Here is a 21,956-nt window from a genome sequence, read left to right as displayed (position 1 = left end):
AGTTTTTCTCCATTCAAACTTACCTCCCAATTGACTTGACCCTCAAACCTACTGTACCTAATAACCTTGCTCTTATTCACATTTACTCTAAACTTTCTGCTTTCACACACTTTACCAAACTCAGTCACCAGCTTCTGCAGTTTCTCACATGAATCAGCCACCAGCACTGTATCATCAGCGAACAACAACTGACTCTTCCCAAGCTCTCTCATCCACAACAGACTGCTTACATGCCCCTCTTTCCAAAACTCTTGCTTTCACCTCCCTAACAACCCCATCCATAAACAAATTAAACAACCATGGAGACATCACACACCCCTGCCACAAATCTACATTCACTGAGAAACAATCGCTTTGCTCTCTTCCTACATGTACAAATGCCTTACATCCTCGATAAAAACTTTTCACTGCTTCTAACAACTTGCCTCCCACACCATATATTCTTAATACCTTCCACAGAGCATCTCTATCAACTCTATCATATGCCTTCTCCAGATCCATAAATGGAACATACAAATCCATTTGCTTTTCTAAGTATTTCTCACATACATTCTTCAAAACAAACACCTATATATATATATATATATATATATATATATATATATATATATATATATATATATATATATATATATATATATGCCAAGGTCATGAAAGAATAAGAATGATGATGATTGCCTTATCCTAAAGAGGGACCTGGATACACTTCAAAATTGTTCAGATAAATAGATGATGAGATTCAATCCAAATGAGCTCAATGTAATGAGGATGGGGCTGAGCAAAATAGATCTAAATGTGATTATTACCATCTGGGAAATAAACTGGAATATGCATGTAAAAGAGACCTAGAGGTTGACAGTGAGTTTGATCTTTCACAAAAGGAAAATCATGAAAGATACAAACAGTCTCCTAGCAAATATAAGTACTGCATTCAATATATATATATATTAGCAAAGATATGTTTAGTAAGATATTCAACTAGTATACTGAACAAAAACTTTATCATGCCTTACAAGTTTGGTCACAGACCAAATGAAGCACAAAGACCTAAATGAGAGGCTGCAAAGAAGAGCAACTAAGATGGTACCAGAATTAAGAGGACTGAGCTATAATGAGGGGCTGAGGGCTACAAAGCTGCACACCATAGAGAAGAGGGGGAACCTAATAACTGATTTCACAAACTTTACATCAGCTGGATAATAGTGATGCAACACCAGAGTAACCACAAGCCATGGCAAACAGCTAGTTATAAAGGATGTTCAAAAGTACTGGTTTAAAGTTAGGCAGGTAAATGGTAGGAATTAATTAACTAAGGAAACATTGGATGCCAATTTACTGAAGTTCATACATCTAGGTAATGGCAAGGAAAGTTCAGGAGATGAGGCCTCAAGAGCGTAGATCTCTCCCCATACTGCACAAGCAACTAAAAATAAGTGATTTTACACACACACACACACACACACACACACACACACACACACACACACACACACATACTTATGAGAAGGACTTGGGAATCAATATTGTACCTACCCTGTTGCCAGAGTTCCACATTAGGAAATAGTAAAGAAACTGTCCTCTAGCAATTATATGAATAGCTCTCAAGTATATGGTGAAAAATGAGTAGCAAGCTATTCATATCATTTCAAAAACCAAAACTAGGATGAACCTCTTAAGTTTGGTTACTGCACCTAAAGAAGGATACTGAACTAATAGAGAAGGTCCAGAGGAAAGCAACAAAGATGGCACCAGAACTCAAAGTGCTAAATTACAAGGAAAGAATAGACTTTAAATTTACCCACTTTGGGAGAGAGAGAAAGAGAGAGAATGAGGGGGAATCTGAACACAACCTCTAAGTTTTTAAAACAGGTTGATGATATGGACAATGAACAGATCTTTAAGAGAAGTAGGAATACAACAACCAGAAGACAGAATCTGAAGTTAAGCAAGAATCTTGTTAAAGGACAATAGCACTTTTATAGTATAAGAATAGTGGATGAACAGAATAGAATGAATAAGAACATGGTTAATTTAGAAAGCATACATAAATTTAAGATGTTGAATCATGGTAAAAATGATCAAGAGATTGGTCCACCGTGGGTGTAAAACTTCCACCATATTGTACAAATAGAATTACACAAACATGCATATCCTCCTCATTAGCAAACTCAACACAGTCAAAACCTATGCATACTAAAAAGCACTTTACAGTTAACCTCAACCCCAGTCTTAAAAAACTATTTCACCAGGCATACACCATTTTGAAATTATGCTTGAGAGATGAAAAAATGTCTGTTTCATGTCTGCATTCTAAGGACTATCCATCTCTCCAACATTACAAATATCATTTGAACATATCACAGGGACCTGTCATACCCATGATACAACTTCTTAAGTGTAAACACTGAAAGAGCTCCTCAATACTCATGTGCCCAAAACACACACACACACACACACACACACACACACACACACACACACACACACACACGCACACACGCACACACACACACACACAAACCAGCACTTTTTGACATTCAGACCCACCAAGTGAACACGAATAGCTTTCTAAATTCTACAGGAACCCCATAATAAAAGCTACTAGGGCAGAGAGGTAAGGGAAGGTATATAAACCGGGACTGTATAACAAAATGATAATAATAATCATAATAATAATAAAGATATAATAATAATGATAACAATGATAATAATAATAATAATAATGATAATAATAATAATAGAAAACAAAAATAATAGCAATATAAACACAATGAATGGTGTTTGCAGAATCTGCCTGCAAGTGGTAAGTCACCTATGATGAGGCTGTATCACTGTCATCAAATGAAAAGTAGAGCATCATCAAGGACCTTTTTGCCACCCAAGGATCCTACCTTCCCTGCTCCTATGGGAGGCACTGCCTCAAAGCTGCAGGAGCCTAGTTAATGCCACCCTGGGTTTACAAAACTAAATAAATATTGAACTTTCAAGTATCATGCTTGTCCCATTCTTTTTTATGCTGAAAGATGGTCACAATTCCCGGTAGTCTTATGTACAAAATGAACAAGTATCTGTGTTTTAGTTTTAAGCACAAGTAATGATTTTATTCAGATATTTTCCCTATTCTGCTGACAATAAGAAATTATGTACTAATAAACCAAACTAATCTTTGCAGTTTCTGCAATAATTTCAAAAGTGAGAGATAAAACTGGACCAAGAATTGTATATAAAAAATTCTAGTTAAAGTAATTTTTGTAGACTCTACAGCAACCATACAGCATACAATAAATATCAAATGATTTTTAAGATTACTGAGAACAAAAACAAAAACCATATGCGAAGATCTAATCTAGAAGTAAAGTAACTAAATGGTTCAGAGAAATTAAAAAAATACTTAATTTATTAATTTAATAAGGAAAACCTAATGCTAAGAAACATTGTGATAACGAAGATTTTTATAACTTACTAATAATATAACTATGGAATATGATACTTTCACAAACAGAGTTTAAAATTCTTAATGTCATTTATAACAAGGTATCTTTATTTTGTCATGAGCTGATATTCTCTTCAAACATGAACAACATCATTAGAAATGTTGGGATAATTCATTGCACTATTTACAGGAGGAAGAAAACAGGGAAGTAACATTAGCATGCAAATGGAGTTTCTGTGTATTAGTGAGTAATCATGCATCTCATCTAGCAGTAAGGATAAGTATACAACTTTCATGCATGTTAGCAAAGAGTTTGCTGGAACTCACTCTCAATAGTGAGGGTGATGATGTCTGAAGTACGGTATCCAGATGGTGTGGAGGCCGTGCACTCATACCTGCCACTGTCTTCTGGCTGAACAAACGGCAGTCTGAAAAATATAATTTTCTTATCATTTCTAATGCAGACCATGTCTAATGGTTAGCATTTTCATATGAATGTTTACATGATACATATTTCTGCCAAAATTTTTCATCCTCTAACATATGTGCTGCCGAGTAACAAATATCTGTTTCCATGGATCTACATCTGATATGCTATTTCCTTGCATCTGGTAGTGATTTATTCAAATTCAGCTCCACCTACACTAACCTTGTACAAATCAGTAAGCTCTTGCAGGAAAATTCTTTACTCACGCACATACTGTTTTTTTCATTCTACCACTTCATGTTTGGTCTTTCTTCTCTTCTTCCTCTCAAATGTACTGTACACTGACTCTTTCTCATCCTTTTGAACTATCCTTCCCAATCATCTTCACCATCTTAAAACTCAAACTACAGTATTTCCTTCTCTTCTCTACATCTTGTTGCATCCTCAGTGTTCATTCACTACAATAAAGCCTCTCATTTTGGACTAATTAGGAAGACCCTGTCTGATAAATCCAGCAATCAAGTATGAAAATAAAGATAACATAAACATTGCAGCATGCATAAAAGGATCCTAGACAAGAGGGTTAATGAGACAAAATGACTTTTGATTCCACTGTCATTACCAAACTCGCACACCAACTTAATAATTACATTATCTCTTTCCAAGCATGGGGTTAATTGTACCCTTCTGTCATGGAAGAGCCACACTGTTTTGTTTTATCTTTTAATGGATTTTTTGGCAGCCAATTCATTTTTTCTTATAAAACCAACTACATTCTATATAAAATCAGCTGCTCTTTCATATCAGACTAGGAAAAAAAAGCTTTGATGAGGTGAAGTTGTCTGCTTTAATTCTCAGTACAATCAACATGTGGGTATGCCAAAAAAACTATTCAAGCATAAAATATGATAAAAAAAGAATCATGCTTTGAACTGGTGAGGTCAGAAACTGAATATAAGTAATAATGAGGCAGATAAACTGAAAAAATTGAATTTCTACAAATTTTCCAAAACTGTTCAGTCTTTTCAATTTTTGCCATTACTCTTTATATTTTCATTTTATCATTCCATTGGTTAGTATAAGTGGCTAGGTATGTTATGGCAATTTTAGAATTTTGCTAGCATGTACAGTTTAGCTTTAAGTGATTTAGAAAAAAAATACTTATTTTACTTTGTCACTGTCTCCCGTGTTATCGAGGTAGCGCAAGGAAACATACGAAAGAATGGCCCAACGCACCCACATACACATGTATATACATACACGTCCACACTCACAAATATACATACCTATACATCTCAATGTATAAATATATATACACACACAGACATACACATACATACGCATGTACATAATTCATACTGTCTGCCTTTATTCATTCCCATCGCCACCCTGCCACACATGAAATAACAACCCCCTTCCCCCCACATGTGTGCGAGGTAGCACTAGGAAAAGACCACAAAGGCCACATTTGTTCATACTCGGTCTCTAGCAGTCATGTATAATGCACTGAAACCTCAGCTCCCTTTCCACATCCAGGTCCCACAGAACTTTCCCTGGTTTACCCCAGACACTTCACATGCCCTGGTTCAATCCACTGACAGCACGTTGACCCCAGTATACCACATTGTTCCAATTCACTCTATACCTTGCACGCCTTTCACCCTCCTGCATCTTCAGGCCCCGATCACTCAAAATCTTTTTCACTCCATCTTTCCACCTCCAATTTGGTCTCCCACTTCTAGTTCCTTCCACCTCCGACACATATATCCTCTTGGTCAATCTTTTCTCACTCATTCTCTCCATGTGACCAAACCATTTCAAAACACCCTCTTCTGCTCTCTCAACCACACTCTTTTTATTACCACACATCTCTCTTACCCTATCATCACTTATTCAATCAAACCACCTCACACCACATATTGTCCTCAAACACCTCCTTTCCAGCACATCCACCCTCCTCCACACAACTCTATCTATAGCCCATGACTCGCAACCATATAACATTGTTGGAACCACTATTCCTTCAAACATACCCATTTTTGCTTTCCGAGATAATGTTCTCGACTTCCACACATTCTTCAATGCTCCCAGAACTTTTGCCCCCTCCCCTACCCTATGATTCACTTCCGCTTCCATGGTCTCATCCGCTGACAAAGCCACTCCCAGATATCTAAAACACTTCCCTTCCTCCAGTTTTTCTCCATTCAAACTTACCTCCCAATTGACTTGTCCCTCAACCCTACTGTACCTAATAGCCTTGCTCTTATTCACATTCTGCAGTTTCTCACACGAATCATCCACCAGCGCTGTATCATCAGTGAACAACAACTGACTCACACTTCCCAAGCTCTCTCATCCACAACAGACAGCATAATTGCCCCTCTTTCCAAAACTCTTGCATTCACCTCCCTAACAACCCCATCCATAAACAAATTAAACAACCATGGAGACATCACACACTCCTACCACAAACGAACATTACTGAGAACCAACCACTTTCCTCTCTTCCTACATGCACACATGCCTTACTGCAATGGAATGGCCAGAGTGGATATTATGCATTGGAGGACATAAAGCAGCAAACAAATCAAAGGAAGGGAGTTTGAAAATCAAAATCAAAGGAAGGGAGTTTGAAAATCAAAAGGCTTATGCTGCACTCTGTCAAAAAAGTTTCATCAAAATCCCTCAGAGGGGAACACCAGAGGCAAGTCATATAGGAGAGATGATTACTGGTGAATGCTGGCAATCAGATAGATATGCAGAGTTAAAAGAATAAGAGGGGACAGAAATAAGTGGAGATTTTTGCCATGGCCATCCCCTAGATGGGAGTTCCCAAAGAAAATGGGTGTCAGAGATTTTCTTATTATTATCATACTTGATCACCATTACCCATGTCAGCGAGGTAGCACCAGGAAACAAACAAAAAGACCCATCCACCCACATATGTACATGTATACATACAAGCCTATATACATACATATACATATCAACATATACATACACATATACAGCCATATACATATATACACATGTACATATTCATACTCGCTTGCCTTCATCCATTCCCAGCAATTCCCACCCCACAGGAAACAGCATCACCACCCCCTGCGTCAGTGAGGTAGTACCAGGAAAATGGAAAAAAAAGGCCACATTCGTTCACACCCAGTCTCTAGTTGTCACGTGTAATGCACCAAAACCATGTTTCACATGCCCCAGTTCAGTCCACTGATAGCATGTCAGAAATATTGATAGAAAAATAGACAAGCAGATAGAAGGGAATGGGATTCTAGTGTTTAAGATACTGAAAGTTTAAGAGGGTTTTGTAGACTATGGATAGAGTAGAAATGAGATCAATGGGTCAATAATCAGGGCAGTCTCTTTTCTTATGGATTGGGTGTATCAAGGCATGCTTCCATGAGGAAGGAAAAGTTTGGGTCTTTTGACAAAGGCAAAATAAGTGAGCAAAGATCAGACCTAGGCTCAGAGGTACAGTCCTATAGGACTCAAAAGAAGTATGCCATCTGCATCATATGCCTTGTCCACTTGAAGATGGGAGAGTACATGGTAGACCCTTTGTAAGGAGGATAGGTTCAATGGGAGATGAAGGTGGAGGATCAGAAGTAGAATGACAGTTGAATTAGAAGAAAATAAAGTATCAAAAGTGTGACTTTATCATTTAGAGAGTTAGCTACAGAATGAACAAGTTGGATGAGATGAGGAAAGTTTGTACGACTGAAGTTATTGGAGATGTTTTTGGTTAAGGACCAAAAAGATTGGTCAGTATAAATTGTAGTCAAATCAACAAACCTTCTTTGCAAAAAAAGTATGCTCAACTCTACAAAGAACAGCTTTGCAGTGATTCCATGCAAAATAGAAAGCAAAGTAAGTCTCAGGGGAAGGAACAAGTTTTACAGCCTGTTAGACTCTGCACTTGACGTAAATACATCAGAACAGGAGCAAAAATACCATGACTAAGAGTAGAAGAAGGTCAGTGAAGAAACCATGCAGAGAAGAACACTGAGCTTTTCCAAAGTGTTAAAGGTGAGAGAGAGAGAGAGAGAGAGAGAGAGAGAGAGAGAGAGAGAGAGAGAGAGAGAGAGAGAGAGAGAGAGAGAGAGAGAAAACAAGCCTAATTTCAATATATTCTTTTTAATCTATTAAACACATTCATCTTTCTAAAGTTTCCAAAAATATCTATCTTTTTAGTCTCTTGCACATTTTTCATGCATAGTTCACTAATAATATGCATTTCTCATTAAAGTATGTTTACTGAAGTCATTTTTCCTTAATATTATCAAAGTCTTTAGATAATGAGCTAATATAGCATAATGAATGAGATATCTTTATCAGTTCAGGATAAAACTTACATTAAAACTGCTAAACTTAAATGCACTTATTCATTTTCTGCACAGAGTGCCCCAAGTATCCCACAGACATACTCCCACATTGTTGCACATTGTAATTATCACGGAGAACAAAGTGCATGCAACAAGTTTCTCCAAAGGAATATTGTCCAACAGGAGTTATGTATGCTATCTACCAAGCAAACTTGACTTTCAAACAAGATATTTACCCTAAGCTGAACATACTGAGATTATGTTAAGCAACTCCCCCTGTCTGCCCTTAGCACTTGATTCATATGCTTAATTCCAAAATGTTGGTTCTCTTTCTATCTTAGCTTAATATCACTTTGGTTTTTGCTCCCATAAACTGGCTGCTTGTGTGGCCATCTCATCAGCCAGACCATGTATTATTCAGCCAACTAGTGCATCACATGACAGTCGGCATTTCAAAAGGAACCTTTTCCAATAGATACAATGTGCCCCCTATAAAGAGCAAATTTTTCCAGTTCTCTTAATACAATTATATTTTCTTGTCTATATCTACTTCCCTATTGTTTTGGGCCCCCCTTTTGTTTCAATTAAGGCCTGGCCTCTAGGAAGATTTTATCTATTACTGTAGCCTATAACATAAACACCAAAGAATTATGTGACAAATGAGGATAACACACACCTCTTCAGAATTTCAAAACGGTACAATCCCTGAATTCTATAATTTTGCAGTTTTATGTCTATTTCAGGCAATGTTTTTATTTGTTGTGGCACATTATCACCCTCCATTTAGATGATGCTATGACCACAAATGGATAGGTACATGAATGTGCACATGAATGATGTCTTTATCATGCTTCATCGAAACAGGCCTGGGGGTAAACAGTGTTTGCCATAAAATGTTTATTCTTCATTCCACTGCAAAAGACTCTTGTCTATTTACTTTGCAGTCAATCATTCTCCCAATATATAGTACATTCCAACATTCAACAATAATTCAGCATTCATATCCCCTAGAAGTCTCCATCCTATATGCTGTCCTATCATTTAATATCTTCCATTTATATCTATATACAAAATTTTTCTAAACCAATGCATCAAATACCTGAGAAGGTTTCCACGTGCTAAAGCACCAGGAGGGAGGCGACCTCCAACACGGCTCCAGCTTACATCATTAGGGTTGATACCTGAGGCTTCACAACGTAGCTCTGCAGTCTGACCAACGTACATTACCACATCTTGCTGGATTGCAGCCAACAACGGTTCCTCTGAAAAACAAATTTTTAATATTTATATCATATCATTTGATCTCCTCATCCACATAAAAGGCATACAAGAAAAAAAGACCATTAGAGGAGTTATTAATATTAATAAAAGTCACATTTAAACTCTACTGTATACAGGATACTAGGTGCAAAACTACAGTCTAAACATGCATAAACATAAAAATAAGCAGAAACATCCCTGTACATAAAATCTAATACACGGAAAACAGATAAATGGATAAAGTGATTTCAAAAACATATAAAATTTGAATCCAAAAATAGTAATTTCTAGGCTTAAAGGCAGCAATAATAGCTCTAAAAACTCCCTGTCAAGGCTTGTCAAGACATAAGACTACATATATATATATATATATATATATATATATATATATATATATATAATTAGTGAGGTAGTGTTAAGAACAAAGGTCTGAGCCTTAAGAGGGATAATCCTCACTTGGCCACTTCTCTGTTCCTTCTTTCGCAAAAGCAAAAACTGTAGGGGAGGACCTCCAACCAAGGAAAACAGAGGCTTGCCAAAGTTATGATAGTCCAAAACTAATATGTGGACATTTCAAGTCGCACTGGCTACTATTATGGGAGATATGAGAGATTTCTATATGATTTTACATTCAAACATGCCTAGGCTGAGAGCCTTGTAGTGCTGTATCCTAATGTCTTTGTCAAGCTCAGAAAATTAATACTAATCAATACTGTATTAAGCTCAAAATAACTGCAATATTCTACAATGTCATACTCCACAACAGACAAAATCAAAACTAAATCACTGAGCACAAGGACACATTCTGAAGAGAAAAGAAATTACAATCTTAATACAAAATTTACCATATCTACCTTGAAATCACTTAAACATATATTTCCATATCCAAGAAACTACATGATCCACATCACTGGTTACAATTTCAATATAATTCTTCTATTTATCAATCTATATTCCTGATGCCTGTTCCCTTTGGAAACTTTTTCAAAAGGGTGGGCATGGCAAAAGAGACTCAGCTGCTTACTGATTATTGCTCCAACTTGTAGGATACATTCTAATCAACTAATTCAATTACTAATTGTGATCTACTTTAGATTGATCTATGCTTCATTTGTCCACTCAGAAAATTTCAGTTTTCTTGTCACTAAAGTTCCTATGTGGCTTGACATATGATGTTAAAACCAATAAGCCTCTGAGGTATTACAAGACCTCTCACAAAGTCTGAACACCTGAATATCTGGATCTTCTTGATGCTCCCTTATAAACTGGGTCATATCATTATTAGTTTTCAAAGTTCTTTTACTAATATTTCCTTTTTTCTTAAATTCCTTCTCAGCCCAATCCAGACCTTATCGTTCATCATTCTCAGACATCAAAACACAGTTATGTACTTATAACAGTCATTCCCTGGAGAATCTGGTGTTCTTCCTTCAAGTTTTCTGTCAGATGTAATTCACAACAATCTGAAGTGTGATGTGACTTCACCCTTACTGGGCATTCCTCTTTGCATCAACCAGCAAATCATACAATTTTCTGCCCTCAATCACTGCTAGCTGTAGTTGACTCTCATGTGGTGTAGTCATGTTTTTCTGGCCTCACTAATTCAAATAACTGACATCACATCCCTATTACTAAAAAAAATAGCAATTTTAGGTTTCTGCAGGCTCTTGTTCTTAAATATATCTAAAACATGTGAACTCTGCTTTTCCACAGGAATTCATTAAAGAGAGATATCTTGCTAATAATTGAAAAAAGAAAAAATCAACTAGACTTAAAATCATAGTGAACTCTCTCCTAATGGTTTTCAACATACCAGAAATCAGCTTGTAATGGACTTCTTGAACCATATTAGACTTAAAATTCCATGAATGTCTGCTAGATTGCAATCTTAGTCTTGCAGAGTAAGGACCCATCAAATAGAGTTTGGAATGTAATGGGATAGTCTGTTAGTTCCCAACTTCAATCACGGATGCCTGACTTCAAGCCAGGATGCTAGGCATCAGCAGAGTATGTGACAGCATGATGTACATCATCTTGGCATGTGTTCTTACTTTTTTCACTACTCTCATTGTAATAAAGTGTATTAGTTTTGTAGATGTTTCAGTACAATGCACTAAACACTGTGAGAATAAGGATTAGGTTTCATGCATGTTGCTACTACGCATGTTTCATCGATTAATTTACCTACACCAAAATACAGATTACTATTACTATGTTTTATCTTTTACAAGCTGAATGAGTGTGTTAGTGGTTTTGATGCACGAGACCGGGTTATAGTGATGGGTGATTTGAATGCAAAGGTGAGTAATGTGGCAGTTGAGGGAATAATTGGTATACATGGGGTGTTCAGTGTTGTAAATGGAAATGGTGAAGAGCTTGTAGATTTATGTGCTGAAAAAGGACTGATGATTGGGAATACCTGGTTTAAAAAGCGAGATATACATAAGTATACTTATGTAAGTAGGAGAGATGGCCAGAGAGCGTTATTGGATTACGTGTTAATTGACAGGCATGCGAAAGAGAGACTTTTGGATGTTAATGTGCTGAGAGGTGCAACTGGAGGGATGTCTGATCATTATCTTGTGGAGGCTAAGGTGAAGATTTGTATGGGTTTTCAGAAAAGAAGAGTGAATGTTGGGGTGAAGAGGGTGGTGAGAGTAAGTGAGCTTGGGAAGGAGACCTGTGTGAGGAAGTACCAGGAGAGACTGAGTACAGAATGGAAAAAGGTGAGAACAATGGAAGTAAGGGGAGGGGGGGAGGAATGGGATGTATTTAGGGAATCAGTGATGGATTGCACAAAAGATGCTTGTGGCATGAGAAGAGTGGGAGGTGGGTTGATTAGAAAGGGTAGTGAGTGGTGGGATGAAGAAGTAAGAGTATTAGTGAAAGAGAAGAGAGAGGCATTTGGACGATTTTTGCAGGGAAAAAATGCAATTGAGTGGGAGATGTATAAAAGAAAGAGACAGGAGGTCAAGAGAAAGGTGCAAGAGGTGAAAAAAAGGGCAAATGAGAGTTGGGGTGAGAGAGTATCATTAAATTTTAGGGAGAATAAAAAGATGTTCTGGAAGGAGGTAAATAAAGTGCGTAAGACAAGGGAGCAAATGGGAACTTCAGTGAAGGGCGCAAATGGGGAGGTGATAACAAGTAGTGGTGATGTGAGAAGGAGATGGAGTGAGTATTTTGAAGGTTTGTTGAATGTGTTTGATGATAGAGTGGCAGATATAGGGTGTTTTGGCCGAGGTGGTGTGCAAAGTGAGAGGGTTAGGGAAAATGATTTGGTAAACAGAGAAGAGGTAGTGAAAGCTTTGCGGAAGATGAAAGCCGGCAAGGCAGCAGGTTTGGATGGTATTGCAGTGGAATTTATTAAAAAAGGGGGTGACTGTATTATTGACTGGTTGGTAAGGTTATTTAATGTATGTATGACTCATGGTGAGGTGCCTGAGGATTGGCGGAATGCGTGCATAGTGCCATTGTACAAAGGCAAAGGGGATAAGAGTGAGTGCTCAAATTACAGAGGTATAAGTTTGTTGAGTATTCCTGGTAAATTATATGGGAGGGTATTGATTGAGAGGGTGAAGGCATGTACAGAGCATCAGATTGGGGAAGAGCAGTGTGGTTTCAGAAGTGGTAGAGGATGTGTGGATCAGGTGTTTGCTTTGAAGAATGTATGTGAGAAATACTTAGAAAAGCAAATGGATTTGTATGTAGCATTTATGGATCTGGAGAAGGCATATGATAGAGTTGATAGAGATGCTCTGTGGAAGGTATTAAGAATATATGGTGTGGGAGGCAAGTTGTTAGAAGCAGTGAAAAGTTTTTATCGAGGATGTAAGGCATGTGTACGTGTAGGAAGAGAGGAAAGTGATTGGTTCTCAGTGAATGTAGGTTTGCGGCAGGGGTGTGTGATGTCTCCATGGTTGTTTAATTTGTTTATGGATGGGGTTGTTAGGGAGGTAAATGCAAGAGTTTTGGAAAGAGGGGCAAGTATGAAGTCTGTTGGGGATGAGAGAGCTTGGGAAGTGAGTCAGTTGTTGTTCGCTGATGATACAGCGCTGGTGGCTGATTCATGTGAGAAACTGCAGAAGCTGGTGACTGAGTTTGGTAAAGTGTGTGGAAGAAGAAAGTTAAGAGTAAATGTGAATAAGAGCAAGGTTATTAGGTACAGTAGGGTTGAGGGTCAAGTCAACTGGGAGGTGAGTTTGAATGGAGAAAAACTGGAGGAAGTGAAGTGTTTTAGATATCTGGGAGTGGATCTGGCCGCGGATGGAACCATGGAAGCAGAAGTGGATCATAGGGTGGGGGAGGGGGCGAAAATTCTGGGAGCCTTGAAGAATGTGTGGAAGTCGAGAACATTATCTCGGAAAGCAAAAATGAGTATGTTTGAAGGAATAGTGGTTCCAACAATGTTGTATGGTTGCGAGGCGTGGGCTGTGGATAGAGTTGTGCGCAGGAGGATGGATGTGCTGGAAATGAGATGTTTGAGGACAATGTGTGGTGTGAGGTGGTTTGATCGAGTGAGTAACGTAAGGGTAAGAGAGATGTGTGGAAATAAAAAGAGCGTGGTTGAGAGAGCAGAAGAGGGTGTTTTGAAGTGGTTTGGGCACATGGAGAGAATGAGTGAGGAAAGATTGACCAAGAGGATATATGTGTCGGAGGTGGAGGGAACGAGGAGAAGAGGGAGACCAAATTGGAGGTGGAAAGATGGAGTGAAAAAGATTTTGTGTGATCGGGGCCTGAACATGCAGGAGGGTGAAAGGAGGGCAAGGAATAGAGTGAATTGAAGTGATGTGGTATACCGGGGTTGACGTGCTGTCAGTGGATTGAATCAAGGCATGTGAAGCGTCTGGGGTAAACCATGGAAAGCTGTGTAGGTATGTATATTTGCGTGTGTGGACGTATGTATATACATGTGTATGGGGGGGGATTGGGCCATTTCTTTTGTCTGTTTCCTTGCGCTACCTCGCAAACGCGGGAGACAGCGACAAAGTATAATAAAAAAAAATAATCTTTTACAAAATATTATTTCTTGCTATAATCATTGTAATTCACTGATACATTTCTAATAACAGCCAAACCCTGAAAGTTGGCAAAACTACCAGCAACTCCAGTTAGAAGCAATTTTGTGAAGGTCAGGCAGGGCACTGGAAACACTGCCTCCAATTTAGCTAGAACACCTTGTGCCTCTCTTGGTCAACTCTCAATGCTGAAAGAGTCAGAGTCTATCAAATCACTCACTGTGTGATCTAAAATCAAACCATTATCATCAACTAATTCAGTATCATCTGCCTAACACCTCTACCTAAAAGCCACTCAATCTCCCTCCTAAAACATTCATGAAATATGTTCTCACTGGCATGGCTGGATGACAAATGACTGTGAGAAAAATTTACTGTGCATTGCCATCTCACCCATCATCCAGACTCACAGGTAGGCCTTGAAAATCAGGCACAAATCTTGAAGCGTAAACATCCATTGAAAGGCATTACTCAGCTCATAGAAATATCCATCAGGAAGTGCTCCAACAAACACTCCCTTTAAATCCTTGTCAAATGATAAGTTATTTTACCTGTTATTTGCTCTTGAATAATCTTGAGGCAATTTCCATGTTACAGCCAAAACAAACACAAACATGTAACACAAAACAATATGAAGAGTTTTAGTTCCAAATGAATTTTACAGAGTAAATGGTAAACATTTCCCTTGCTGTGAATCTCTTCACATTTCTTAGTTTATCCATATAAGGGTTACTTTTACATTCTAAGGCTTAGAATGCTTGCATCTGGAAAAGTTTGAAAATCTTAAGATTTTTATCAGTGACATTAATGGTAAGAATCCAACTCACAGAACATGAACAAAATGGACTAAACAGCACAGGGAAATACAGCAGACACTTACTGTTGTCAACATCTTCATTCCAATTTACTAATCTATCAAGGAAACCATGAACATTAATTTCAAATCACCACACAACAACTAATGAATAGATCCAAAAATCCCAAAAACATGAAAAGGTACAAAAGCACAAAAAGTCACAGGTCAGCAACAGGAATTCCCAAAACATTTAACTCATTATATATAAATATCATATAACCTCTTTACCATAAACAATATGCCTTCTGTGTCGGAAACAGATTTTCTCATCTTTGCAGTCATTGCAATCACATTGGCCATCACAGTTGAGGTAGAAGGAATAACAGGAACCATCACCACATTTGAAGAATTCTGTACACTTATCTAAGTCGAATATGTTTTCTGTATTTAAATAAAAACAAAATAATACATGAAGAAAATTAGCATTGGTATTATCAAAAAGAATGTGCAGAGAAATAAAATATGACTATACCTGAATTTCACATTAATTCAGTGTATTTCTTTGTAATATTGCATGTTAGAGTTTATTTGTACATATGCAACTTCAAAATTCTAGACCAGAAATCAGAAAATTTTATAAAGATAGAAATATTATATTAAACATAACTTTTTCATTTTACAAGTACATCCAGTATCCACGATAGCAAACTATACGAGAACTCTTGATCAAGGCTTCAAAGCAAGGTAAACATCCCAAAGATGCAAGACTATCCCCTTGAACAAGCCCATTACCTGTGCATGACAATCCTGAGCCAGAGCTTACCTTTGATAACCTTTCATGCACTCAGACACCAGCTTTTACAAGGGATGGAATGCAAGATCTCCCTCCTCTCTCTCTCCTAAGGCTTCAACCTTATCTGTGACTTATGCCAGACCTACCACCTCTGCATAAATACTAACTCCTATCATGATCTACATAATATATCATGGGAGCTTATACATTAAAGACTTTCAGTGATTAATGTAATTTTAGTACATACTGTTCCAAAAAAATTGAAATTTGAACTTGCATTGTGTATATAAAACACTTTGTTAAGATTACATCGTATTAAAATTATAACCTGTATAGTCATGATTTATATTTTTTTTATACATGATCACAATTTCCCGTGTGAGGGTGGTAGTGTCAAAAACAGATGACAGAGCCTTAGAGGGAAAAATCCCCACTTTGCTCCTATCTCTGTTCTTTCTCTTGAAAAGTAATACAGAAAGGGAGGATTTCCAGCGACCCACTCCTGCCCCTCTTAATTGCCTTCTACGACAGGCTGGGGATGAAGGCAAGCAAATATGAATAAGTACATGTTTATATGTGTATATGTCTATGTCTGAGTATGTATATGTATGTATATGTACATAAAAGGACATTTATGTATGTATATATGTATATGAGTGGATGGGCCATTCTTCGTCTGTTTCCTGGTGCTACCTTGCTGACACGGGAAACAGTGATTATGTATAACAGATAATATATAAGTTTTCCCATGATTATGTATAAGATAAAATATAAGTAATATACATCTTTATTTATTCATTTAATTGCTGTTTCCCAAGTCATTGAGGTAGCACCAGGAACAGATGAAGAATAGCCCATCTACTCATATATACACACACACACACACATACATATATATATATATATATATATATATATATATATATATATATATATATATATATATATATATATATATATATATATTTTTTTTTTTTTTTTTTTCGCTGTCTCCCGCGTTTGCGAGGTAGCGCAAGGAAACAGACGAAAGAAATGGCCCAACCCACCCCCATACACATGCCTTGATTCAATCCACTGACAGCACGTCAACCCCGGTATACCACATCGCTCCAATTCACTCTATTCTTTGCCCTCCTTTCACCCTCCTGCATGTTCAGGCCCCGATCACACAAAATCTTTTTCACTCCATCTTTCCACCTCCAATTTGGTCTCCCTCTTCTCCTCGTTCCCTCCACCTCCGACATATATATCCTCTTGGTCAATTTCATCCCTGGGGATAGGGGAGGGAGCGGGTGGCTGGAAATCCTCCCCTCTCATTTTTTTTTTTATTTTCCAAAAGAAGGAACAGAGGAGGGGGCCAGGTGAGGATATTCCCTCTAAGGCCCAGTCCTCTGTTCTTAACACTACCTCGCTAATGCGGGAAATGGCGAATAGTATGAAAAGAAAAAAAAAAAGAATAGGGAGACCAAATTGGAGGTGGAAAGATGGAGTGAAGAAGATTTTGTGTGATCGGGGCCTGAACATGCAGGAGGGTGAAAGGAGGGCAAGGAATAGAGTGAATTGGGGCGATGTGGTATACCGGGGTTGACGTGCCGTTGGTGGATTGAATCAGGGCATGTGAAGCGTCTGGGGTAAACCATGGAAAGCTGTGTAGGTATGTATATTTGCGTGTGTGGACGTATGTATATACATGTGTATGGGGGTGGGTTGGGCCATTTCTTTCGTCTGTTTCCTTGCGCTACCTCGCAAACGCGGGAGACAGCGGCAAAAAAAAAAAAAAATATATATGCCTGGAGAAGGCATATGATAGAGTTGATAGAGATGCTCTGTGGAAGGTATTAAGAATATATGGTGTGGGAGGAAAGTTGTTAGAAGCAGTGAAAAGTTTTTATCGAGGATGTAAGGCATGTGTACATGTAGGAAGAGAGGAAAGTGATTGGTTCTCAGTGAATGTAGGTTTGCGGCAGGGGTGTGTGATGTCTCCATGGTTGTTTAATTTGTTTATGGATGGGGTTGTTAGGGAGGTAAATGCAAGAGTTTTGGAAAGAGGGGCAAGTATGAAGTCTGTTGGGGATGAGAGAGCTTGGGAAGTGAGTCAGTTGTTGTTCGCTGATGATACAGCGCTGGTGGCTGATTCATGTGAGAAACTGCAGAAGCTGGTGACTGAGTTTGGAAATGTGTGTGGAAGAAGAAAGTTAAGAGTAAATGTGAATAAGAGCAAGGTTATTAGGTACAGTAGGGTTGAGGGTCAAGTCAATTGGGAGGTGAGTTTGAATGGAGAAAAACTGGAGGAAGTGAAGTGTTTTAGATATCTGGGAGTGGATCTGGCAGCGGATGGAACCATGGAAGCGGAAGTGGATCATAGGGTGGGGGAGGGGGCGAAAATCCTGGGGGCCTTGAAGAATGTGTGGAAGTCGAGAACATTATCTCGGAAAGCAAAACTGGGTATGTTTGAAGGAATAGTGGTTCCAACAATGTTGTATGGTTGCGAGGCGTGGGCTATGGATAGAGTTGTGTGCAGGAGGATGGATGTGCTGGAAATGAGATTTTTGAGGACAATGTGTGGTGTGAGGTGGTTTGATCGAGTGAGTAACGTAAGGGTAAGAGAGATGTGTGGAAATAAAAAGAGCGTGGTTGAGAGAGCAGAAGAGGGTGTTTTGAAGTGGTTTGGGCACATGGAGAGGATGAGTGAGGAAAGATTGACCAAGAGGATATATGTGTCGGAGGTGGAGGGAACAAGGAGAAGAGGGAGACCAAATTGGAGGTGGAAAGATGGAGTGAAAAAGATTTTGTGTGATCGGGGCCTGAACATGCAGGAGGGTGAAAGGAGGGCAAGGAATAGAGTGAATTGGAGCGATGTGGTATACCGGGGTTGACGTGCTGTCAGTGGATTGAATCAAGGCATGTGAAGCGTCTGGGGTAAACCATGGAAAGCTGTGTAGGTATGTATATTTGCGTGTGTGGACGTATGTATATACATGTGTATGGGGGGGGTTTGGGCCATTTCTTTCGTCTGTTTCCTTGCGCTACCTTGCAAATGCGGGAGACAGCGACAAAGTATAATAAAAAAAAAAATATATATATATTCCTACGAGTCCACGTGGAAAATGAAACACAAAAAGTTCCCAAGTGCACTTTCGTGTAATAATCACATCATCAGGGGAGACACAAGAGAGAGATATAACAGTCAGTTGATATACATCGAAGAGATGAAGCTAGGACGCCATTTGGTAAACATGTGATTGTCCAAAACATATGTTTATGGTGAAGAGCTGAAAACTATGGTCTTGGAGAAAGGGGCAGGTATGCAATCTGCTGGGGTTGGGGGATGCTTATGAGCTGAGTTAGTTGTTTTTTTGCTGATAACACAGCCCTGCTGACTGCTTTGGCTATAAAACTGCAGAAATTAGTGCCCGTGTTTTGGAGAGTGGGTCAAAGGAAGAAGTTGAGAGTATATGTGAATGAAAACAAGGTTATAAGGTTTAACATTGGAGAGAGACATGTTAGTTAGGGTGAGAGCCTGAAAAGAGAAAACTTGGAGGCAGTGTTTTACACATCTGGGAGTTAAGATGACAGCAAATGGAACTAAGGGAGTCAAAGTGAGTTATAGGGTGGGTAAGGGGTGGAAGGGCCTGGGAGTAATGAAGAATATGTGGAAAGAAAGGTCACTATCTCTTAGGGCATTGATGGGTGTGTTTGAAGGTATAATAGTCCTGACTGTGTATTGATGAAAGGCTTGGCCTATACTTCAGAATGTCCAGTAGAGGGTGAATGTGTTGAAAACGAAATGTTTGGAAAAAATCTTTGGTGTGAGGAGGGTTGATCAAGTAAGAAATAGGGTAAAAGTGGAATGCGGTAATGAGAAGAGTACAGCTGAGAGTTGAAGAGAGTTTGCTAAAGTGACTGGACATATGGAGAGTGAGGAGAGGTTACCAGAATGGATATACATTTTAGAAGTGGAGGGAACAAGAGTTAGGAGGTGAGCAAACTGAATATGGTAGGATGGATGGAAAAGATTTTGAGTGCTTGGGGCCTAAACATGCAGGAGGGTGTAAGGTGTGAACAGGATTCATTAAAGGGGAACAATAAGACATATAGGGGGTGATACGCTGTTAACAGAATCGAATAAGGCATGTGAAGAGGCATGGGGATAGGAGAGAAAGAAAACTTCCCACGCATTCCCTTCAAGTTGTGGAAGGCAGCTAGGAGGGACAGGAATGGGGGGATGAAAACCCTCCCCTTCTTTTATTTCAACTTCTAAGAGTTGGAACAAAAGGAGCCAAGCTAGCAGTGCTTATCCTCCTTGAAGGCTCAGTCTGGTTTCTTAGTCTGTTTCTTGGTGCTTATGCTAGAAATGGCACACAAGTATGAAGGAAAAAAATCAATCTCAACTATCTTCAAACTCTGAACTAACTCACCATGACATTTATCTTCATCAGCAGCATCATTACAGTCAGGTATGCCATCACAGATCTTGTGTGGAGGTATGCAGTACTTGTTGCCACATGGAGATTCAGGACAGGCTACCACCACAGAACATCACAGTAATGTGAATCGATCAGTAAAATTAGCTAATAAGTTACTTTGCATTTGATATCCCATCTTTCAAAAGGCTGAGATGAGAATCAATGAAGGTCTTGTAGCTAAATTTCCATGACCATCACATGAGATCTACTAAAGTCTGAATTCAACATGATGCTACCAAAAGCCAGTGATGGATCTACTAAAGTCTGAATTCAACAAGATGCTACCAAAAGCCAAAGAGCTAAACTTGCAAAAATACACCAGTTACCTTCTGCCACCACACCTCATTACTGACTTGTAAAGTATTGACAGCATAGTGATACCGACTTATCATGAAAAGGTGCTAAGTCACTGAATACATATATAAATTCCTGGCATCTTGATACAAATAACTTGTTATACACATGGATATGAGGGACAAATTGAATTTAAGTCTACTACAAGCAACTCCATCTTTCCAGACTCTTTCAAAACCAACTTATCTTCCTTTTCCCATCATTACCCTTTCTCATACATTTACATCCCACTTTCCTTTCACAACATGAACTATCAATGAACCAATAAGATATATGCCTCAGTGATAAGAAATTCAAATTCATTATCTATTTATTATACTTAGTCACTGTCTCTCACGTTAGCGAGGTAATGCAAGGAAACAAACAAAAGAATGACCCAACCCACCCACATATACATGTACATACATAAACGACCACATATGCACATATACGTTCCTATACATTTCAACGATATTTATTTATTCATAATACTTTGTCGGGGTCTCCCGTGCTAGCGAGGTAGCGCAAGGAAACAGACGAAAGAATGGCCCATTAATGGCCATTAATGTTTGTTTATAGATGGGGTTGTTAGGGAGGTGAATGCAAGAGTTTTGAAAAGAGGGGCAAGTATGCAGTCTGTTGTGGATGAGAGAGCTTGGGAAGTGAGTCAGTTGTTGTTCGCTGATGATACAGCGCTGGTGGCTGATTCATGTGAGAAACTGCAGAAGCTGGCGACTGAGTTTGGTAAAGTGTGTGAAAGAAGAAAGTTGAGAGTAAATGTGAACAAGAGCAAGGTTATTAGGTACAGTAGGGTTGAGAGTCAAGTCAATTGGGTGGTAAGTTTGAATGGAGAAAAACTGGAGGAAGTAAAGTGTTTTAGATACCTGGGAGTGGATTTGGCAGTGGATGGAACCATGGAAGCGGAAGTGGATCATAGGGTGGGGGAGAAGGCAAAAATTCTGGGAGCGTTGAAGAATGTGTAGAAGTTGAGAACATTATCTCGGAAAGCTAAAATGGGCATGTTTGAAGGAATAGTGGTTCCAACAATGTTATGTGGTTGCGAGGCGTGGGCTATGGATAGAGTTGTGTGGAGGAG

The 21,956-nt window shown here is 38.6% G+C and overlaps 1 protein-coding gene across 7 annotated transcripts in view; it reads right to left on the bottom strand.

The window, feature by feature from the left end:
• Window positions 1-21,956, bottom strand: part of LOC139748045 (basement membrane-specific heparan sulfate proteoglycan core protein-like) — a 261,917-nt gene that overhangs the window by 53,992 nt on the left and 185,969 nt on the right. For 5 of the 7 annotated variants that reach the window (XM_071660608.1, XM_071660610.1, XM_071660613.1 and 2 more), the window contains 4 exons: window positions 20,480-20,584; window positions 15,557-15,709; window positions 9,297-9,459; window positions 3,761-3,861 (listed from right to left, as the gene is read on the bottom strand). In XM_071660608.1, the coding sequence (XP_071516709.1) occupies window positions 3,761-3,861; window positions 9,297-9,459; window positions 15,557-15,709; window positions 20,480-20,584 (522 nt within the window). The remainder of the gene's footprint in view (window positions 1-3,760; window positions 3,862-9,296; window positions 9,460-15,556; window positions 15,710-20,479; window positions 20,585-21,956) is intronic. The other 2 variants (XM_071660611.1, XM_071660614.1) reach the window with 2 other exon arrangements.

This window comes from Panulirus ornatus, chromosome 72 (assembly GCF_036320965.1).
Source record: "Panulirus ornatus isolate Po-2019 chromosome 72, ASM3632096v1, whole genome shotgun sequence".
NCBI lineage: Eukaryota > Metazoa > Arthropoda > Malacostraca > Decapoda > Palinuridae > Panulirus > Panulirus ornatus.
This window is presented reverse-complemented; position numbering and strand designations above follow the sequence as displayed.